The sequence below is a fragment of the Cynocephalus volans genome, chromosome 11 (genome assembly GCF_027409185.1).
Source record: "Cynocephalus volans isolate mCynVol1 chromosome 11, mCynVol1.pri, whole genome shotgun sequence".
Classification (NCBI taxonomy): Eukaryota; Metazoa; Chordata; class Mammalia; order Dermoptera; family Cynocephalidae; genus Cynocephalus; species Cynocephalus volans.
Window position 1 is genome coordinate 67,938,628 of NC_084470.1, and position 23,667 is coordinate 67,962,294.

The following is a 23,667-nucleotide window of genomic DNA, read 5'->3' on the forward strand; positions in this document are numbered from 1 at the left end:
GCAGAAAAAACTGGAACTTAGAGAGAGGAATGGAGCAGACAGGAGGAAGCAAGCAGAGATGGGGTGAGGATACTGCCTGGCTGCCTCTTGGATTTCTAGTTCCTAGCTTCAGGCCCCTCCTAAGGCCTGGCTGCCCTTGGGTTCGAGGACATAGCCCTATTATATTCTTTTAAAAAAAATTAATTTTTTCATTATACATGTTTATGGGGTCCAATTTTTTGTTTCAGTACATGCATATATTGTATAATGATCCAATCAGAATAGTTAGCATTATCTATCACCTAAACATTTATCATTTCTTTGTGATTATAACATTTCAACATCCCCTTTCCTGGCTATCTTGAAATATACGATACAATATTATTAGCTAATGTCATCTTAAAGCACCAAAACTTATTCTTCTTATTTAACTGTAACTCTGTAACTTTGTACTGGTCTACCAACCTTTTCCTGTCCCCTCTCCCCCTCCCTTTCTCTGCCTCTGGTAACACTATTCTACTCTCCAGCCCTATATTCTTGTTTAACAATCCCTCCTGCCTTTCTCTCTCTCTCTTTTTCTCTTTGTCTTTCTTTTAATACTACCCAAGTTATTTTGTTATGTGTAACCAAAGAGGCTTAATTCAGACCCCATAGAATAGATACTACACCCTACAGCCAGAGCTACAATGCTGTCCTTGGTTCTGGTCCATTCCATGGGACAACACACATATAAGTTAGATAGCCTGATAATAAGATGCATTACAGTAACTAAGACTCTGTGGGTGGAGCTCAGGATAGGCTGATTTTTCAATAAATTCCTAGTGTATAATAAATAGTGATAATGGGATACCAATATATATGGATAAAGTAGCTTATATAACTGTATTCATCAGAAAGCCATATATTAAATATATTTCAAAGCTCAAATTTTGATTTGCTTGTTCCTAATAAGCCTAGAATAATGAGATTTTACTTATATTGACAAATGACTGATATACCAATGACATTTTTGAAATAATAAAATAACTTCAAGATTATGAACTTTTGAAATTATGAAATTATAAAAAAAGAGAATGGCCATTGAACTCATATAAGCTATCTTGATAAATTTAAAGACACCAGATTTTATAACAAAAATTTATGCCTAAATGTACTAAACATCAAATACCTATTAAAATGAAATATTTATGTGAATAAAATAACAATGAATAAATGAATACTTAAAAAAGCTTGCTATGTGCCAAGAACTGTACTAAGAATTTTTCATGTATTAGCTCATTTGAACCTCCCTGAAGTGTTATGAGGTAATTATCATGCCTGAATTACTTTGAGTTAAATGACTTGCTCAAAGACCCACAGCTAGTAAAAGGTAGGTACTTAAACCTAGGTAGACTGTTACCAAACTCCACAGTCTGAATAAGAAAAGTGGATGAACTAAGACTTCGAAAGAAAAGAATTTTGGAAGCTCTTTGGAAGTTTTAGAAAACAATTTCATGGAACCAGGAAAAATGCACAGTTAATCTTCTAAATAATCTGCTAATAATCTGTTTTTTATTTTTTTTAAAATTGAGATTATTAATGATTCTTACCGGGGGTTAGAAGGAGAAGGTGGATTCATTTCTTTCTGATAGTGACGACCCTGATTGACAGGCTGTAAAAGACAAAAAATGTGTGAGGTATTAATCAGCATGATGTTCTTCACATGTACTTTCACACCCACTCTCATTACTGTAATTTTTTCCTGAGACACAATCTACAAGAATGGGCTGGGTTTATTTTACAGAACGGTTAAAAGGGTCTTTGGGAGGTCTAGCGAATAGCAAAGAGAAATGAGAAAACACAGGTTACTTTAATGGCCAGTCACTGGATTTGATTGCATCAATGATGTTCATGTGTTGAAATCCTCCTCCTTGTGGAATTTTCATGCTGTTAACATTGGTTGATATTTCCAGATAGAGCAAAACCAAACAAGACATCTTGTGGAACTAATGCTGCATTGTAAGCATCAGCAATAACTCAGAGACCTAGAGACCCAGAGATCCGGTGACCCAGAGACCCCCTAAACATTTATGACTCAATGTTAGTGAGTTTGCAATGATAACATCGATTATTATTAATGAGCATTACACATATAAATCTTAGGTCAGAGTGGTCATTTCCCCCAAGTGTGTAATACAGCCTCAAGTATTAATCGATGAGCTGAAAAAGTTATGCCAATACCTAACAAAAATATGAAATCTCAAGTTTTCCCTGCACAGGAAAACTTTAAGTTACTGTCTTTTTCAAAACACAGCCAAACAATTATATCCCATGTAGCCTTAAACACTTGCCTCCAAAGGATCTTGATATTTTTCTTTTGTTCAACAAAGGGAGAAAATTCCATTATATCTAATATGAAGTCTCTCTTTGAACATCAGCTCTAATATTTTTCTTAATGTAATTAACAACAATATAATTCTAACATGAAAATCATTTTTAACAGTCTCATTTTATTACAAGTTGGAATTTGGTATACATTTTTGAATCGCATTCAAAGGGCTTTAGTTACCTCCTTACCCAACGGGGTTGATGTTAAGGCTTTCTCACCCATTATAACATGGCCCCACAGAGCTGATCCCAACTGAGGAAAACAGTGTAGCACTAGTGCCTGTATATATAGAGTCCATATTCCTTATTTTCACATATTCCTTATTTTAATGTGTCCTAAAATATTAAGGACATAGTTGATAGGAAATCTTCAGAATAAACTGTCTTCCTCTATAAATAATCTCTTGGAAGTGTCCCTTTAATTTATATCAAACACCCTGTCTGATAATCACAGTCACTTAGCCTGACTACTTGTGATGCACCATGAATTTAAATGTACTCAGATACTTTGGTAATTGAGCCAATATCAATGCATCACCATTTAGGTAATAAGAAACAACAGCTGGGAGAACAGTGGAAGGAAAAACATGTCATAAGACATATTTGATCTCACTAGAGACATAAGACTTTCAGCAATTTGCAAGTGAAATTTGGTTCTATGATTTAGGTTCTATTATTTCATGGAAAAAAGAAATTAGCAAGCAAAGGGCCTAACGGGTTCTCTGGACCAACTCACACTGGTATGGAATACTTCTGATAACAAATTCATTGGTATTCGTCCAGTATTTCAGCTGCCTTCAGGCCACCCGAGAATGGACCTCTGCCTACTTATTTTCAGAGGCATTTCCATAACTCTCTAAGCATCACAGTCCTGATATTCATTCAAATTTCCATTTCTTAATTTTATCTATTAATTCTATTTATACCCACCCCCAAGCCCTTATTCTAAATGACTTACTTTATCCCTTGGAAAATAGAAATGGTTACAGAATCCTATCTTGTTTGTGACTGAGCTCTCACTTTAAACTATACAGATTGGTCCCTTTCCATCTTTGCTCATGTTGTTATAAAAATAAACTCAATGACATGAGAAAAAAGAACAATATCAATATTAATACAAGAGTCACATCCACAGTGATTTTTAAGTGCTAGAAAACAAAAAAAATAACCAGTGGAAACTTTTCAAAGAATAAGAACTGCTGATGGGAATAGATAGAAAGGTGAACAATTGGCTGTCTGAAGCCAGATGTCCCACCCACAAACGGATATCGATGGAGTTCGAGACATGCTACCGCCAAATATGCACCTTGGCATTTGAGGAAAGAGCAGAAACAGGAAGGTCACTTCCCCTGACTTTTACCCTTTAAGTTGGTCATAAAATGAGGAGGGATTTTCTGACCTGCCCCTGAGGCAGGATGTAAAACCCTCAGGTGAGAGGGCCTTCCTATACCCAGAAGAAAAGGAACACATCTTTGTCTCTGAAGACAAAGAGTCACAGAGAAGAATCAGAACAAACAGGCCTTGCTAAATTTTCCCCAGTTTATTACCACTGGATCATATCCCTCTGGTCTAATCATATTTCTCCATCACTTTCCACTCGTTGTCAAACATAGCATAAAGATACACAAGTTTAACCATTTCTTTGAGTCTTCATTTCCTTATGAAGGCTCCTGTGACATGTAAAATTTACATGAAATAAATTTGGATGCTTTTCTCTTGTTAATCTGTCTTTTGTTATACGGGTCTAAGCCATGAACCTAGGATGGGTGAGGGAAAGATATTTTTCCTCCCTTACAATATGTTTCTATACATATGCAGAAGTAAACCTATTTCTAGGTAGGTAACATCCTGTGAAAGCACCAGTAAAAGAAAATAAAATTTCTCTTTTGATTTTGGAATTCAGCCATATCTAGAGAATGCTATAAATGGATGGCAACCAATATCTACAAATAACTATGACCTAATAACATCAGTAACTGATATTTATTGAGCATTTACTCTGTGCTAATTCTTGATAGACATGATCTCATTTGATCCTCACAGCAATTCTATATAATATACAGGATTAATGACTCCACATAATAGAAGAGGAAATGCAGACACTGGGGGTTAACCTAGGATCATACCTGCCAGGAAATAGTGAAGACGGTATTTGAACCCAGGCAGTCTGACTCCACAGTTTACTCTCTTAACCACTAGTCTGTAGTGTTTAAGTCAGCTTGGGAGTTCACTTAAGGGGCGAATGTCTAAGTTTTTGAATTACAAATATGACTAAAACAGTTCAGTTTGTGGCAGGAAAAAGAAAGTGGTCCTGAAATACATTTACTTGAAATATATACTACTACCTCCTTACCATAAATTAAATTGATTTAATTTCATTCTCATGACACATCACTGTTTATTTAAAATTAAAGAAAATAAGTTTTTCCACATTGCTAAATTTGGGACAAACACAATATATCATAGACAGTACTCTGAGAATAAGAAAAGTTTATTTCATGGGGTGACTTTCATAGTCACTAAACACAGAACAACTTGCACATTTCAATATTTTCTCCTGACAGCACAGATATTACATTGACTCTAATATCAGTTTTCGTGCATCATTTCTATAGTTGTAAAAGAACATCTGCTCATCTGATTTATCTGCAGCTTAGTACAATCAAGTACTTACCTCTTTAGTTCAGGAGGATTAAAAGAAAACTCATTACACCCAAAGACAGCTGAGAAATTAATGAATCTGTAGATCAGAACAAATTAAGACCTATTAACTGTAAAGAGTCTGAAATGCCAATACATTATATTTTGGATACACAGCAGCCAGGAATCATCACGTCAAATTCTGATATGCTACTGAACAAAGAAATGAAACAGATCCTAGAAACTAAGGACCTTGTCCTTTTGGTGGTGCTGTTGCTATGCACTAGTGCCAGGAAAACAGCACACCAAAAATTAACCACTGAGCACAGGAAGCTTTGCTTTTCCATGATCAAGCTGCTAGAAATTTGGGGGTGAGGGAGAGAAGTGAAAGCTAAATAAAAGAACAGGAGATAAGATAATCCTGCCATGTTAAAAGGTAAAGACAATACTTTAATGTCATTATGTAAAACCTATGAAAATGGCAATAATGTTGCAAGGTTAATCAAGATCATAACTTGTCTGAGAACCTCACCATATGCTTGCAATTTTATTAAGTGCATTCCACCTGGTTTTTCTCCAAATATGCTCTGCAACACGTCATGTGGATGGATGCACGCAGTGAGCTTTTTTTTCCCCCAAGCAAAGGAGACTTACGTGCTTGATGCTAGGTTATGGGAATTCTTAACTTGAAGGAATGATAGCTTTGGGGTATCTGCTCACAGGGCAGCATGCACATTAGACATTCTTTTCTTGAATCTAGGTTCGAGGAGGGACAGAGAAGTAATAAAATATTGAAATAATGACGTAATGAAAGAGTTTATTTGTAAAGCTCTGAGGAGGTCAGTTCTGATGACAGTGGTTAAGTTCACATCAAAACAAGCACAACAAAAATCTCTGCCCACCCTGATAGGCCTCAGTGGTTATAAAAAGGGAAAATGTCCTAGAAATCTCTTCCAATCACTCAGTGTCCCTTTGATGAAAATAACCTCAGGGAGCAGCAGTTTAGAGTCATGCAAGCTCACTCCGTGAAGCACTGGGCACTTGTACTCCACTTACTCATTCAATTTGCATAATGCCAATATAAGGAAGACCTTTTCATTATTCCCATTTCATAGGTGACCATATCAGTAAGTGGCAGAGCTGGGATTTCAGCACAGGTTGGCTGATCTAGAGTTTATACTCTTTTGGTCTTCACGTGAAGCTGTGTTCATTGATAGCCATTCCTATTCCTTGAAAAGAAAACACACACACACACACACACACACACACACACACACACACACACACACACTCAGACATGGTTTTATGCTATTGTCAATCAAAATTCCTCACCAAGATAAAATTCACTTAAAAATCCATTAGAACTAACTCCTTGCTCTCTTCCCAAGGCTTCCTAGAACCCAGTTTTTAAATAAATCTCGTGAAGGCTACTACTAACAGAAACCCTCCCAAATTGATTACTTGTAGCCTGGTTTTCACAGAAGTTGTGAAGCATTGTTTTAATTGAATTTGGTTCTAAGTTAGAAACTTTGAAGAATTTGTCTGTCAAAGGCCAATGGATTTCTTAGTAGGTTTGATTTATTTAGCAAAAGATGCCTACAAAAGCCAATTTGCTATGAGAAATATGGTTACATTTAATTACACTTTTAAATGACTAATTTATTATATCTCAGCACCTTTTAAACAGTACATATTACTCTGAACTGTACAGATGCTGAGGAAAGCTGAGGAATCAAATCTTATGGTAAACACAATAGATTTTCTACAGACTTCGGTTTGCTCTGCGTGGGCTTTCTGGTTTCAGACGGCAGTGTGTGTGAAGTTGTCAGGTAAAGATGCTAAAGTGAATGTGACCTGACTATATCTCTTTTTCTTACTATCAAGACTTGCTCAGAGAGAAGATTTTTTCCTTTGGGTATATATTTGATATCCATCCATCAAATCTTGAATATAAAATATTACCTGTATCACTTAGGATTTATTTAAGCAAAACAAAGCTGATGTTTATTTTGGAATTTTGATGAAATTACTTTATTTTAGAATAAAAATGGAATTTAAAAATATTATTGATTGATTCATTCAACCAATGACGGACAACCAGCAGTGATGCCTCCCGACAGCCTCTGTGCTCAGCATGGAAGGTATAAAAAGATGGAGGCACGGTTCTGCCTTCAAGGAGCTCACAACCAGGTGTAAGGGACACTGGTAACACTGGTTATTTGATGTTGTAAGTGCTATAATTGAGCCTGAAGATAATGGGAACCAAGAGAAGGAAGCAAATGATTCTGTGCAGGGTAGGTTGAGGGTATGGGAGGGTTTCATGAAGCAGTGACAAGTGAGTTGGAACGTCAGAAACAAGTAGTGGGAAGGGATGAATAGGCAAAGCACAGAGGATTTTTAGGGCAGTGAAACTACTCTGTATGATGCTGTAATGGCGGATACATGTCATTATACATTATATATCCAAATCCAGAGAATGTACAACACCAAGAGTGAATTCTAATGTAAACTACGAACTTTGGGTGATAATGATGTGTCAAAGGAAGTTCATTAATTGTAAAAAACCTGCTGCTCTGGTTGGGGACATCGAGAATGGGGGAGGTTAGGCATGAGTGGGTGTAGGGGGTACATGGGAAATCTCTATATCTTCCTCTCAATGTTGCTGTGAACCTAAAACTTCTTTAAAAAAATAAAGCCTTTAATAAAAATTAGCCCCAAAACAAACAAACAAAAACCAGGTAGCATGTTCCAGGTAGAGAAGAGGGATGGGGGAGCAGTCCAGGTGGAGGAAGAGATGAGCACTGGCGTGGTCTGAACAGAGGGTGTGGCTCACACGGTGACAGGCAAGTCGTACAATGCGGCTCAGTAGACAGTGCTTCTCTGTGTGTATGCTGGGTGGGGTGGGGAGCGATGCGGAAGTGAGCAAAACTCACTTCGGTCCTATTCAAGCTGCTGGAGAAACAAAGACACTAAGAGGAGGTTTTCTGGCTAAAGGAGAGACTCTACCCTCACCTCCATAGACTTAATGCTCCATAGACTTATTGCTCCTTGGAGGTGCTTTCCCCCTCTTGTCTACATGGTGTACTTGTACTCATTCTTGCACTCTGGCTTAACTATTGCCTTCTCTGTGAAAGCATCCCTGAAACCCACAGGTAGAATTGCTCCCTCTTACGTGTTCCCATGACTCTTTATTGTACTATCACTCACTGCCCTGAGTTACAGTGAGCTGTTTACCTCTCTGCTTCCCTCCCAAAACTCTCAAAGTTGGGTAAAGCCTTTTTTGTATCCCTAGTACTCAGTCTAGTACACAGCACATTATGCCACTAAAAAAAAAAAAAAAAAAAAAAAAGTGTGGAATGAATTAATGTGAGATAGATGAGCAAGCTGAAATGAGAGTTATCATGGATATATTCCTGGCTGTAGTGGCAGAGAGAAGGTACATCCCTCACAATAAGGCCTGTAGAAGGGCTACAGAAGGCTTAATCGGGTACAAGGTACAGATATATGTGCAGAGTGCATTTAGAAAATTACAACTAGGACTAAAGTATGGAGTGAAAGGTGGGGAGCAGGAGGAGATGAGGCTGGAGAGGGGGGAAAGCTCTCAGATCATGGGGGCACCAGAATACCAAACTAAAGCAGCAATGGGGAATCACTGAAGGGCTTTAATGTAGGGAAGAAATCAGATCAGATATGGGCTTTAGAAAGATCATTAATGTGAATAATAATAACTAACCTCTATTTATTAAATCCTTATTATGTCTCAGGTACAGTGCCAAGTTCTTTACAAGGTCAAAGCTTGGATTTGACTTCAGAGCAGATTCTCCTGATTGCTAGGCTGTGGTGCTTGGACTGGAGGCACAGAGCTGTTAGGGGATTGCTGAAGGAATTCAGATGAAAAATAAAGTGCCCAGCCTATGTTATTAAATAGAGAGGGTAAAGAGATAAAAAGGAGTGGATTCTTAAGATCTGGAGACCAATTGGATATAGGGGATAGAGGAGAAGTGAAGATGTCTTCCAAATCTCCAGCTAGACCACCAGCATGGATAGTGGCACTGTTCATTCAGATACAAGAAGAACAGGATATCATTATCATAAATACAGTTATGAATTCTTTCATTTCTTCTTTTTCACTGTCCCTGTACAACTTCTAAAGAGAAAGGCATGAGGTCTCAGAAAGACTGCAATGGTGCTTATAAACTGCTCTATTTAAACTCTATATGAGCAGCAAGATGCCGAGTTCATTAAGAAATGCAATTTCCCATTTGGTGATAGTTGCAAAGTGGGAATAGACAGAATTTGATACAATGATAAATATATCTTATGGATACCAAAGGTAGGCTTTTCAATATTTTCTCTGTCTAAAAAGTAGACTATTTTCAATTTCTCATTTGGTCAGATAGAGGGGTTATTAAGTTTATTACCAATGGTGTTATTTTTGGCCGTATACTTTTAGAGAGGAGTAGTTGTCACGCAGGAGACTTTCCCTGCCAGAACAGGCCAGTGATGAGAACACAGTATCCAGGGCAACCAAAAGTTCAGACTTTTCAGTCCATAAATAATCATTCCTCAGCTTGTCCTTTGTAATGTTAGTCTCTGAGCCACTTCATGACAGAATGAGCTCAATCAGGAGGCCACTGTTCTCTTTCTTATTTGTGGTTTAAATGACTGCTGAGGAATATTTTATAAGAAAGGCAATGTTTCAATTCCATCACAAATTGCATTGGTAAAAATCTGCAACTGACTCTTGTGATCTTAGCTCTGGCTACAAGGATACTCGGCAACCAGAGTAACAAGAACACTAATATTTCTCTGGGTGGGTGGAAACACTTCGGCATCAAGGCTGCTTGAGTTGTTATGTACGCTTGATGGTTGTGTTTAATAAAAGCACAATTGAGGCAAGAGAAACCTGGAGGGTTGGTGAGGCAAGGATAAAGAATACTAATGAAAAATTAATATCATTCTCCCCCGCCCCCACATCTCCTTAGAGCCAATGTGCATTCCTCCTCCTTGAAGACTTGTAAGTTCTCTCCAAAGCACAGAAATCTCACCTTCCACTGGCTGTCCACAGCACTCGTTTGACAATTGAGTCAAATATCAAGAAGTCACCAAATCATGGTGGTTAGGAGCTCAGACCCAGGAGTCAGGCCAAGCTAGGTCTGAATCTCTTTACTCAAGAGCCTCAATTTTCTCATCTGGAAATGGGAACTCTCATAGTGCTTACCACAGGGGTAGCTCTAAGGAGTAAATTGGACAAAACATGTATGGCACTAGGTGCCATGGCTCCTGAGATTTCCAAGATCTACAAAGATGTTAGAGACCTGAAAAAGAATGGCTTTAAAATATAAAGAGTACATTGCAAAATTCATAATTATTTAATTAAATACGCACTTAAAACATAACTTATCCACTGTCAACTATACTTCAAGTCAATCTTTATATAGTTATATATAAAATGAATCAAAATTATACGGTTTTATATTACCTTTCAAAAATTGTATGGTAAAAGGTTATATTTACTATTGGATGAAAGTATATTTTAATATGTATGATATAATGTTGAATGTGGGTTTATAAGTAAATGTTCCTTGGGCCTATGGAGGTCTTTAAACAGCTCTAGGTGCTTAAGGAAATGGCAGCTCTAATTACCATTATTATAGTAAAGATTTCATTCTTCTGCCTTATGACATTTCTTGTGTTGTACTGGACTGTTCTGTTGATGTTTATGCTTTGTCTTTCCAATTAAGCTGTAACAACACTGAGGACAAGATTGTAGAGGATGGACTGAGTCAAAACACAGGGTTCTGCTCTGGGCTCCACCACAGACCAGGTGTGGAAACCTGGGCTCAGGGTTCAGTTTCTTCACCTGAAAAACTGGAAGACTAAGACCTGCTCCATCTCCTCTGTGGAGCCATAGTGAGGGTGATGGGCCATAGTTAAAGTACTTTAACTATGTAAACACATGGGAACCAAGCCTCTGAAACATCCACGGCACCTATCATGGTCCCTGAGACACAGGGAAGACTCAGTAAATATCTGATAACTTCTACAGAAGGTTCTTTTCTGCCCTCATATCTGAGCAATACTTAGTATAGCTATAGTCTTTTCCTTTTTGTTCATTTATTTAACAAATATTTATTTAACAAATATTAAACCTCTTTTATGTGCCACAGGGCTTGCACTAGGAGCAGAGGATACAATGGGATACCCAGAATCTACAGCAAAGTTATTCTTTTTTGCTTTCAGTGTATAGTTTTATACATCATCATACTCGTACATACATTTTCTGAAGGTAAGTAAGACTATTTAAGAAAAGACAATGTTATCTCCTAATCTCTGCCTCCAGCCCTAAAACAGTATTTCAAAATAGGCTCTGAATATTTGTCATAGGGACTGTTCTCATTTTGGTCCTACTTTCCAGGCAAAGCCGAGCTTTGTTAGTAAGAAGCTTGCTCCTCCTTTAAGGCAATGAAATGAAGATGCAAAGCCAGGGACTTACAGGTGGAAGGCAGGAGTTCCAGGTGGTTGTGTCATCGCTGCTGGTACTTATGCTGACGTTACAGTTGTCAACCTGGGATGCGCTTAGGCCATGGGAAGCCCCAGCATCCTCCAGCTCTTCATTCTGTTGCCGCCGTAGGCTTGCCAGCATCTGCAACTCGGATTCACTCATCTGGCTGGGCTGATAGTTTCTCCAGTTGTATTCCTGACCAAGAGAAAGGAAAGCGACAGAGCAAAGAGTCACTTGGCCTTTCTTAATTTTACAGGCTACCAACAAATGCTACTCCACAGCAATGGCTCCCCACTGACAGAAGCCCAAATCCTTAATGTGCCTTCCTGAGCTGCCCACCCCACCTGCCTCATCTTGTCCTTTTGCTCCTGACATGCCAGCCACACTGCTCTTCATTAAGGTCCTCACATGAATCACACTCGTGTCTGCCTTAGTTCCTGTGCACGTGTCAGTCCCCTCTGCCCATGTTCTGGCTAACTCCTAGGCATCCTTCAGGTCCCAAATTATGTGTCACTTCCTCAGGGAAGCCTTTTCTGACAACCACAAACCGGGCCAGTTCCTCTGTTATTTGCTCTCATAGAATCTGAAGATTTTCACTTTTAGCATTTATCACAATTGCAGTTCTGTAATTGTTTCTGAAGTTCACAGGTAGGCTATGAGCTTTACAAAGGTAAACCCCATGATTATCTTACTCCTACTATATTTCCCACGTCTGGTGCCTAGAAGATGCTCAACCAGTATTTGTGGATTGACTAAATAAACAAAAATTCAAAGCATTTTTTTTAGAAAAGAAAGATTACTTTCCATAAAAAGTGCAGTTTATAGGGGAACTATTGAATTTCATCACTATGAACATTATGACCAAATATATTCGACTTATAGTAAGACTGTAAATGATTACTATTGTTAAAAGCCATCAAAGAAAGTTTGAATGTAAGATGGGAACATGTAAGGTCTGAAAGCCAGAAAGGCCTCACAGCTACAATAAACATCTATCCCGATGTGGACTGTACTATATATGTAACCTGTCAGGCACATTTTTTTTGTCCTAATACTACTACTACAGATCTTTAGAGGCTAATATAAATATTATTTCAATGCACAGGGCAGAAATTGGCATATGGAATTTTCAAATTTTTTTCTTTCCTTTCTCTCTGGCCTAAACCAGATGTAATAGCAAAGGTTAATGTCAACATTGTTAAAATATTAGCATCACATATGAGCAGTATGATTTACATCCAGGGCTGGCATGTAACTTAAAAGCAATTTTGAAATTTTCTTACACATCTGGAAACACTGGTGGAACTCAAAAAGATTTTTTCTAAGACACACTAGAAGTTTTAGATATTCAAATCTCTACACTTTCTTGGAGGACCCTTTGAGACACCTACTGCCTTATCTTGTTTCTTTTCTGCCTCATAAGGATGTAAAAAGTTAAGAAAATATAATTTTTTTTTTTAAATTTTATTTTGTCGATATACATTGTAGCTGATTAATGCTCCCCATCACCAAAAGAGAAAATATAATTTTAACAAAAATTCTTAGTGTTCCCATAACATTAAATACTTTTTGATAAAGTATTATCATCATCTTAATTTGGGGTTTATAAAAGCTTGTTATCTAGTAATGCAATGTGGAGATTTTCTGGAAAGTTTGTAGTGGAAACTGAATTAAATCCTTCCAGCTCATGGTGACAGAGAAGCCATGCAATCCTTAATAAAAGATTTCTTGAGTATTTAATATGCTTTGAGAGTTCTTGAGCAAAAAAGGTGTTACAAGAAGAGAGTTACCATGTGAACTAGCAATTCCCTCCTAGGTATATACCAAGAGAACTGAAAACATGCTGACACAAAAACTTGTACTGAATGTTCAAAGAATCATTATTCAAAATAGCCAAAAGGTGGAAACAACCAAATGTCCATCAACTGATGAATGGATTTTTGTTTATCCATATAATGGAATAAAAGTCGGCCATAAAGAGTAATGAAGGACTGATACATGCTACAACCCAGATAAACCTTGAAAACGTTATGCTAACTGAAAGAATCCACTTAGCTGGGGAGAAGGGGGGATGGGAAGTGACTGCTGACGAATATATGGTTTTTTTTATGGTGATGGAAATGTTCCAAAATTTGGTTGTGATGATGGTTATAGAATCTTGTGAAGGGCCGAGCCCGTGGCGCACTTGGGAGAGTGCGGCGCTGGGAGCACAGCGACGCTCCCGCCGCGGGTTCGGATCCTATATAGGAATGGCCGAAAAAAAAGAATCTTGTGAATATACTATCAACTCCTGAATTGTACCTTTTAAAACAGTAAATTTTATGGTATATGAATTATATCTCACTAAAAAAAAAGTTAGCTTGGTAATTAGATGTGAAAATGAGAATTACAGCTGCTTGACATCTGGTTCAACAGTGAACAAGTGACTTACTGTCCTTTACGCCAGTTTTTCTGCCAAGAAATGCAACTAAACATTCTCATGTGTCACACAGGTGTTATCTGGGTTGTCATTGCCAATGAATACTTTCACAATGAAAATTGACATTTTATTTTAATTTTCACAATTTTTCTTAAGAAGAAAGCTCTAATAACAGGGAATACATGTGTTGAGTGCCAACCCAGTGGTCTCTTAAGAGAGATGTACTTGCCCCAGAAAGTGTGTACCAAAGACAACCCATTCAGATTCAAGAAGAAAAGTCTTAAACTATTTTGCTATAATATACTAAGCTATCTTACTATACTATACTATATTAAACTAAACTTATTATGATCGATTCATCCATTCAATTTATTTATTTAATCCATGAGCCAGCACTGTGCCTGAAGAACAACCCTGGATGCTAGGACAGAAAAAAGAAAGGATGTGGTAGTGGTTAGCCAGACAAATCTAAGTCTAGGCCTCAGTTCCACCATTTACCAGCTGTACATGACTGAGAAAATTACCTAACCTCCCAATGCCTCAGTTTCCTCATCTGCAAAATGAGGACCATAGTGTATATATACCTCACAAGATTTTTGGTGAACTAAATGAAATAATACAAGTTTATGTCAAATGCTCAGCATTGTACCTGACAAACAGCTATACTAGGGGTCTCCAAGCTTATGATTTATACCTTTAACAGAAAATGTTTGAGTATGCACCTTCCAATATATTTATAAATTAAACATATGTACAACTATATTAAAATACTATGTATAGAACAAAACATACACACAAAAAAGAAATTAAAATGGTTGAGATTTTAAAAAATGAAAATAGTTTAAAACTTTTCTTTTTGAATCTGAATGGGTTGTCTTTGGTACACACTTTCTGGGGCAAGTACATCTCTCTTAAGAGACCACTGGGTTGGCAATCAATACATGTATTTCCTGTTGTTATTCTTCTTTCATTTTCTCTGTTTCCCTCCTTCTAGTCTTTCATTAATTCTGTACTATGCAAGAGCTGGGAGCAAAAAGAAAATAAGATATAACTCTGTCCTCAAGGAGCTCACAGTCTAGAAAGGGAGACATAACAGGTATTATATAACAGGAATTATAATGTACTGTGATCAATACTACAACAGAGATACGACTAAGATGCTTGAGGAATGCAGCACAGAAATGACTAACTGCCCAGTAGAATTACAGAAGGCTTCACAGAAGTCTAAGGTGGCATTTGATAGTAATTAAATTTGTTAACAAATAGAAGAAGTGGCCTTTGGAGGGCCTCTTTCTACCACTGGAAGTATTGAAGCAGAGACTGGCAGAACAGCTGGCTGGGATATTGCAGTAATCTGCAGTGGCAGAAATAGATAGACAGATTGATTAATTTATTCCACCAATACTTACTGAGACCCTATTATGTGCCAGGAACTGGGTTTGCTTAGAACTCTAAATTTCTGTGATTTTATTTCATACAACAGTAAAATGTATTCTGACAAGACCCTGGAAGGGGCAGCCAAAAATAAGCAGAGAGAAGAAAGAACTTTCTCCAGGGTCATGAATAGAGCAACTGGTGGCTAAGACAGGTAATTAACATAATCTCTGAAACATTTTTGATTTGCGATCTCTTAAACCACTTCAAAATCACCAGAAAGGCTAAATCATTTATTAATTCTTTTTTTAAAAAAGAGGGCTTGCAATAAAGAATTCACATTAAAGTGGTATCTAGCACAAGAAGTCATCTAACTGAATTACACAACTGCTGAGAGGCAAAGTGCCCTATGTAATTCTATCTCTAAAAGGCTCAAAATAATATGTATAACTCGATTTTGTCTCAAAATATCCTTGTGGGAGAAAGAGGAAACATTATCAAGCAGATTTGTTTTAGGAGAGAGGCAATGGACTGAAGGCTGTAAAATTCAGCTGTGCCCAAACTCCCAGGCAAGTCCTTTGCTCATTAAGCCATTCAAGTTGTTAATTTTCATTGATCTTTCTTCAGACATTATTGGGAGCCCAAGACAGTGAAGGTACAAATACAATTAAGACATGGACCCTGCTTTCATAGACCTTATATCTAGCAGAACAACTGAAAGCTATAAAAAAATGACTCTAAAATAAGGTAGCATATATTGAGGTATTGACAATCAGGAGGTGGGGCAAGACAGTAGACTAGAAGTGCCCAATGCATGATCCACCTACAAAAAGTAACCAGAGCAATGAAAGGACAGCTAAGTATGGGGGAGAGGATTGGTGGGAGAGGGTGGGGGAGGGCTTGGGAGCCTGGTGAGGACCCATGAGGCACAAAAACCAAGCAGGGTGGTATAGAAGAGAAAGACGCACGTGGCTTCAGCCGCTGCCACATCTACCAAACCAGGATTAGCCAGGAGTAATTCTCACTTGCAGCAGAAATAATCTGCTTGGCTGTGAGCACTTCCCGGCAGTAACCCTCCTCCTGCTCCAGCTGCAGCCCATATCCACCACCACCACAGTTGCTTGTGCCATTATCTAGGCCCAGAGCCATGGCCCTTTCTCTGCACAAGAGTTCATCCTGAGCGACACATCCCACTGTGCAACCCATATTGTGTGGTGCCTGGTGCCAATGCAGCCCCAACTTGTCAGCGACCTGTGAGGCATCAGCCTTCCAGCTGCCTGCATGGCCCCTACAGCCCATGTGACCCCAACCGCCCAGCTGCTAGCATGGCCCCACCTGTCCACCTGGGCCCAGCCATCCAGCATCTGCACAGCCGAGTGTCTAGTTGCCCTAGCAGCCCCAACCACCTGGCCACCTGTGCGGTCCCACCTGCCACATGGGCCTTCTGTATGGTCATGTGTGAGGCCCCACTCACCAGTGTGGGCCCAACCATCAAGCCACTTGTGAAGTCCCAGCCACCCTGGCTGCCTGTGGGGACCCAGACATCCATGTGGCTCCAGCTGCACACATCGGCCCAGACATCTAGCCAACTGTGTGGCCCCACACACCCCAGCCACCCATACGGTGCCTACCTAACTGTGTGGGCCCAGCTGCATACATAGCTCCAGCCAGAGACATAGCTGCTGGTGCCCCCTGGAAATACCAAGTCTACCTACAACTACTGAGTCTACCCAGAACAACTGAGTCAACCTGGAACTACTGAAAACTACTGAGTCTACCCAGAACCAAAGCTAAACACACCACCCAATGAGCAATATAATACAAATCTACAGGAGGGAATCTCCTCAAAAGCCACTAGTAACAGAAGCAGCAACCACCAGATGACTAGGCATCAATGTACGGATACTAGAAATAACAACAACAACAACAACAACAACAACAACAACAACAAAAAACCCCAAGAAAATATGACACTGCCAAAGCAACACTGTATTTCTCAAATACCAGGTCCCATATGACAGGAAACTCATGATTTATCTGAAAGGGAATTCTGAGCAAAAATCTTAAAGAAACTCAGTGAGATACAAGAAGACTCAGTTAGACGACACAATGAAATGAGAAAATCAATCCAGGACATGAAGGAGGAAATTTACAAAGACATAAATACCATAGAAAAGAATGTAGCAGAACTCCTAGAACTGAAAGACTCATTCAATGAAATAAAAACTACAATTGAGAGTGTAGGCAGCAGGCTAGAGCAAGCTGAAGAAAAGATTTCTGATCTCAAAGACAGTGTTTTTGAAATAACCAAAGAAGACAAGAAAAAAAAAAAAAAAGAAAAGAAAAGAAAAGAAAAGAAAGAAAGAAAGAAAAAGAATAAAGGGAAAAAAAAAAAGAAAATCTAAGAGACTTAGCAGACCACCTTAAGTACACAAACATCTGAATCAAGGGTGATCCAGAAGGGGAGGAGAAAGGAAAAGGCATTAAAAAACATATTCATTGGAATAATACCAGAAAACTTCTCAAGTATTGGTACAGATATGGACTTCCAGATACAAGAAGCTCAGAGATCCTCAAACAGATTCAGTCCAAAAAGGTCCATGACACATTGTAGTCAAACTGTCAAAAGTCAAAGACAAAGAGAAAATTCTAAGAACAGCAAAAGTGTCAAGTTACCTATAAGGGAGTCCCCATCAGACTAAGAGTAGACCTCTAAGAAGAAACCTTACAAGCAGAAGACAATAGGAAGATATATTCAAAATACTAAAAGAAAGAAACTTCCAAGTGAGAATAATATATGTAGCAAGGCTATCCTTCAGAAATGAAGGGGAAATAGTGTATTTACCAGACAAACAAAAGCTGTGGGAGTTCACCACCACATGACCAGCTCTACAAGAAATTCTTAAGGGATTCCTGCACATGAAACTGCAAAAATGATAATCACTACCATGAATACATGAGAAAGAACAAACACCCCTGGTAGAACAGATATAAATGAGAAAGAGAAAGAAACTATACAATACCACCTCAAAAAATCAATGAACTCCAAAGACAAACAATAAAAAGGAAAGAAAGGAGCAAAAGACATTTAAATCAACCATAAGAAAAGCAATTAAATGTCAGGAGTAAGACAATATCTTTTGAAAACAATCCTAAATGTAAATGGATTAAATTGTCCACTCAAAAGACACAGACTGACTGATTGGATTAAAAAACTAGACCCAACTATATGCTGTCTACAAGAGACTCACCCCACCCACAAAGCATACACAGACTAAAAGTGAAGGAATGGAAAAAGGTACACCGCACAAATGGAAACCAAAGATGAGCAGGAGTAGCTACATCAGGTAAAATAGACTTTAAGCCAAAAACCTTAAAAAGCGAGAAAGAAGGCCATTATATAATGATAAAGGGTTCTATCCAGCAAGATGACATAACAATCATAAATATACATGCACCCAACACCAGCACACCCATATATAAAGCAAACATTATTAGATCTAAAGAAAGAGACAGATCTCAATATGATAATGTTGGAGACCTGAACACACCACTCTCAGCATTGGACAGATCAGCTAGGCAAAAAAATCAACAGAGAAACACAGGATTTAAACTACACTTTAAACCAACTAGACTTGGCAGATATCTACAGAACTTTTCATCCAACAACTACAGTATATTCATTCTTCTCATCAGCATATGGTACATTCTCCAGGATAGACAACATGTTAGGTCACAAATCAAGTCTCAACAAATTTTTAAAAATTGGAATCATTTCAAGTATCTTTTCAGACCATAATGGATTAAAATTAGAAATAAATAACAAGGGAAACTCTGGAAATCATACAAATACATGGAAATTAAGCAACATGCTCCTGAATGACCTATGAGTGCAAGAAGAAATTAAACAGGAAATAAAAAAAATTCTTGAAATTAATGAAAGTAAAGACACATCATACCAAAAGCTGTGTAATACAGAAAAACAGCACTAAGAGGGAAGTTTATTGCAATAAATGCTTACATTAAAAGAATAGAAATATTTCAAATAAACAGCTAAGCACTACACCTCAGAGAACTAGAAAAACAAAAAAATCCAATCCTAAAATTAGTAGACCAAAAGAGATAATTAAGATCAGAGCAGAACTAAATGAAATAGAGTCCCCCCAAATGATGAGAAAGATCAGTGAAACAAAAAGTTGGTTTTTTGAGAAGATAAACAAAATAGACAAACCATTAGCTAGGCTAACTAAAAAAAGAGGAGAGAAGACCCCCAAAACAAAAATCAGAAATGAAAGGGGAGACACCATAACTGATACCACAGAAATACAAAGAATCATTACAGACTGTTATCAACAACTGTATGCCAGCAAATTTAAAAACCTGGAGGAAATAAATAACTTTCTGGACACATTTACCAAGACTGAACCAAGAAGAAATAGATAACCTGAACAGACCAATAATAAGCAATGAGATTGAAGCAGTAATCAGCAGTCTTCCAACAAACAAAAGCTCAGAACTGGACAGTTTTACTTCTGAATTCTACCAAACCTTTAAAGAGGAATTAATACCAACTCTCTTCAAACTATTCCAAAAAATTGAAACAGAGGCCATTCTCCCAAACTCATTCTATGAGGCTATCATCACCTTGATATCAAAACCAGACAAAGATACAACAAATAAAGAAAACTACAGGCCATTATCTTGATGAACACAGATGCAAAAATCCTCAACAAAATATTAGCAATCAGAATACAGCAACACATCAAAAAAATTACACACCATGACCAAGCGGGATTCATCCAAGGGGTGCAAGGACGGTTCAACATACATAAGTCAATAAATGTGATATACCACATGAAAAATCAAGGACAAAAACCATATGATTATCTCAATAGATGCAGAAAAAGCATTTGACAAAATTCAACATTGTTTCATGATAAAGACTCTCAGCAAATTAGGTATAGAAGGAAAATATCTCAACAAAATAAAACCCATATATGACAAACCCACCGCCAATATCATCCCAAGTAAGGAAAAGCTGAAAACCTTTCCCTTAAGAACACAAACTAGACAAGGATGCCTATTCTCACCACTCCTCTTTAACACAGTATTGGAAGAACTAGCCAGAGCAATCAGGCAAGAGAGAGAAATAAAGGGCATCCAGACTGGAAAAGATGAAGTCAAACTGTCCCTGTTTGCAGATGACATGATCCTATATACAGAAAAACCTAAAGACTCTACCAAAAAACTCTTAGAACTGATAAATGATTTCAGTAAATTTGCAGGATACAAAATCAACATGCAAAAATTAGTAGCATTTTAATATTCCAACAATGAACTAGCAGAAAAAGAAATCAAGAAAGCAAACCCATTTACAGTAATCACTAAAAAGATAAAATACCTAGGAATCAATTTAACCAAGGAAGTGAAAGATCTTTACAACAAGACCTACAAATCACTGCTGAAAGAAATTCAAGAGGACACAAAAAGATGGAAAGACATTCCATGCTCTTGGATTGGAAGAATTAACATTGTGAAAATGTCCATACTACCAAAAGTGATCTACATGTTCAATAAAATTCCCGTCAAAATACCAATAACATTCTTCATGAAAATAGAAAAAAACAATCCTAACATTGATACGGAACAACAAAAGACGCCATATAGTCAAAGCAATCCTGAGCCATAAAATAAAAATAAATAAATAAAGCTGGAGGCATTACATTACCTAACTTCAAATTATACTACAAAGCTTTAGTAACCAAAACAGCATGGTACTGGCATAAAAACAGATATTTGGACCAATGGAAATCAACCCCCATAATTACAGCCAACTTATCTTCGACAAAGGCACCAAGAACATACACTGGGGGAAAGACTGCCTCTTCAATAAATGGTGCTGGGAAATCTGGACATCCACATGTAGAAGAATGAAACTAGATCCATACCTCTCACCATATATCAAAATCAACTCAAAATGGATTAAAGACTTAGACAGAAGACCCAAAACTATAAAACTACTAAAAGAAAGCATAGGGAAAATACTTCAGGAAGTAGGGTTGGGCAAAGACTTATGAATGAAACTCCAAAAGCACAGGCAACAAAAGAAAAAATAAACAAATGAGATTATATCAAACTAAAAAGCTTCTGCACAGCAAAAGAAACAATTAACAGAGGGAAAAGACAATCTACAGAATTAAAGAAAATATTTGCAAACCATGCATCCGACAAGGGGTTAATATCCAGAATATACAAGGAACTTAAACAACAGTAAAAACAACAAGTACCTGATAAAAAATGGCAAAGGAGCTGAATAGGCATTCCTCAAAAGAAGATATACAAATGGCCAACAGACACATAAAAAAATGCTCAACATCACTAATCATCAGAGAAATGTAAAAACCACATTGAGATATCATCTCATCCCAGTTGGACTAGACATTATCAAAAAGAGAATAATAAATGCTGGTGAGAATGCCGACAAAGGGGAACCCTCCTACACTGTTGGTGGGACTGCAAATTAGTGCAGCCATTGCGGAAAACAGCATGGAGATTCCTCAAACAAGTACAGATAGAACTGCCATATAATCCAGCAATCCCACTGCTGAGTATATACCCAAAGGAATGGAAATCATCATGTCAAAGGGATACCTGCACTCCCATGTTTATTGCAGCGCTATTTACAACAGCCAAGAGTTGGAACCAACCTAAATGTCCATCAATGGATGACTGGATAAGGAAAATATGGTATATTTACACAATGCAATACCACTCTGCCATAAAAAAGAATGAAATTATGCCATTCATAGCAAGATGGTTAACTTTGAGAAAATTATGTTAAGTGAAATAAGCCAGGCATGAGAATTACTGCATGCCCTCACTCATAAGCAGGAGCTAAAAAGAAACCAAAAACAAATAAAATTAAAGAATAAAAGATAAAGCAATCATAATAATACGTTGAACTTTCAAAAGGAGAGAACAGAACAGAGGTTATCAGAGGTGGGAAAGGGGGAGAGGGAGGGGAGCGAGTAAGAAATTGGTAAAGGGCCACAAAAAGTGATTAAATTGTGTGCTGTTGAATATACTAATTATCCTGATTTGAACATCACATATTGCACACAGATATTGATATTCAATGCGGTACTCCACAAATATGTACAATTCATTACGTTTCAATAAAAAAATTAAACACACATACAAAAAGTATTAATAATCACACAGAGCGTAGATAATGATTAAAATGAAAACTGACAACTCCAGCAAAAAGATAAAACACAACAAACAAACAAACAAAACCCCTTTCAACTTGATGCCATTTGCCTAATCTCTATTTTAAGACAGAACAGCTTAATCAATCAAATATCTGACTAGAGAAATTTGTGAGCCTCAGATAAGAACTAGTTCCACTGAACTGTGGGTGATGCCAGGCTAAATTTATAGTGGTAGTGTGGAGAAAAATGGGACATGGTCATAGGATAAGATCAGGCCAAGACCCTCACTCTGTTCCTTATGGATGGGAGGGGACTAGAACTGGGAGAAAATTGGGATGTTATTCTCATCCTGAAGCCTATGAAATCTCTGAGACTCTCTTTCAGAGTCTGGTTTGCATTATGATGGTGCCTGACACCCACAGCATAGGGGATATCATGTTGCAAAAGCTCTTAATAAAAGTTTTATCAAGCAATCCCTGTCTCTTTATACTCCTTTAAGTTACACCAAATGTGTTTTAAACAAGTACTACTACGAAGTGGATTCTGGCTGCTAGAATATAACATAAAAGGCAATGCAAGAGAAGGGAGAGATACAAAATGGTCTGGCATTCCAGAAAAGAGAAAGGTTGCTTTGTGTTAGCATCAGTCAAGGCTTCGTGGAGGAAATGGTTTGTAGGCCGGGCCTTGAGGGATAAGAAAGATAATATGACAGCATATTCCGACCATCAGGCAGGAAAACATGCAGCAAGCTAGAAGTTAAAGCTTATATTCATAGAAAATCATTAAATAGACTAGAAGGTAATATTTATACATTACTGTTTTAGAAATGAAATCAGTAATATTGTTCCAAAGCAACAAGGATGAAAATGACCTACAATTTAATCTAAACCTTATAAGACCAAATGGCTTCCCCTTCCTTCCTTAAGTCTTATTCAAAGTCTAAGATTCTATCAAAGGACATATTCTTTTTTTTTTTTTTTTTTGACTGGTAAGGGGATCACAACCCTCGGCATGGTGTGGTCTGCACCACGCTCAGCCAGTGAGCGCACTGGCCATCCCTGTATAGGATCCAAACCTGTGGCCTCGGCGCTACCAGCGCCGCACTCTCCCTAGTGAGCCACAGGCCGGCCCAAAGGACATATTTCTAATAGCTCCCAAATGGAAACTACCCT

The 23,667-nt window shown here is 37.8% G+C and overlaps 1 protein-coding gene across 1 annotated transcript in view; it reads right to left on the reverse strand.

Annotated features, from left to right (window-relative positions):
- Positions 1 to 23,667, reverse strand: part of CFAP20DC (CFAP20 domain containing) — a 261,842-nt gene that overhangs the window by 60,681 nt on the left and 177,494 nt on the right. Inside the window, 2 exon segments of the mRNA XM_063115058.1 lie at positions 1,569 to 1,630; positions 11,483 to 11,686. Of these exon segments, the coding sequence (XP_062971128.1) occupies positions 1,569 to 1,630; positions 11,483 to 11,686 (266 nt within the window).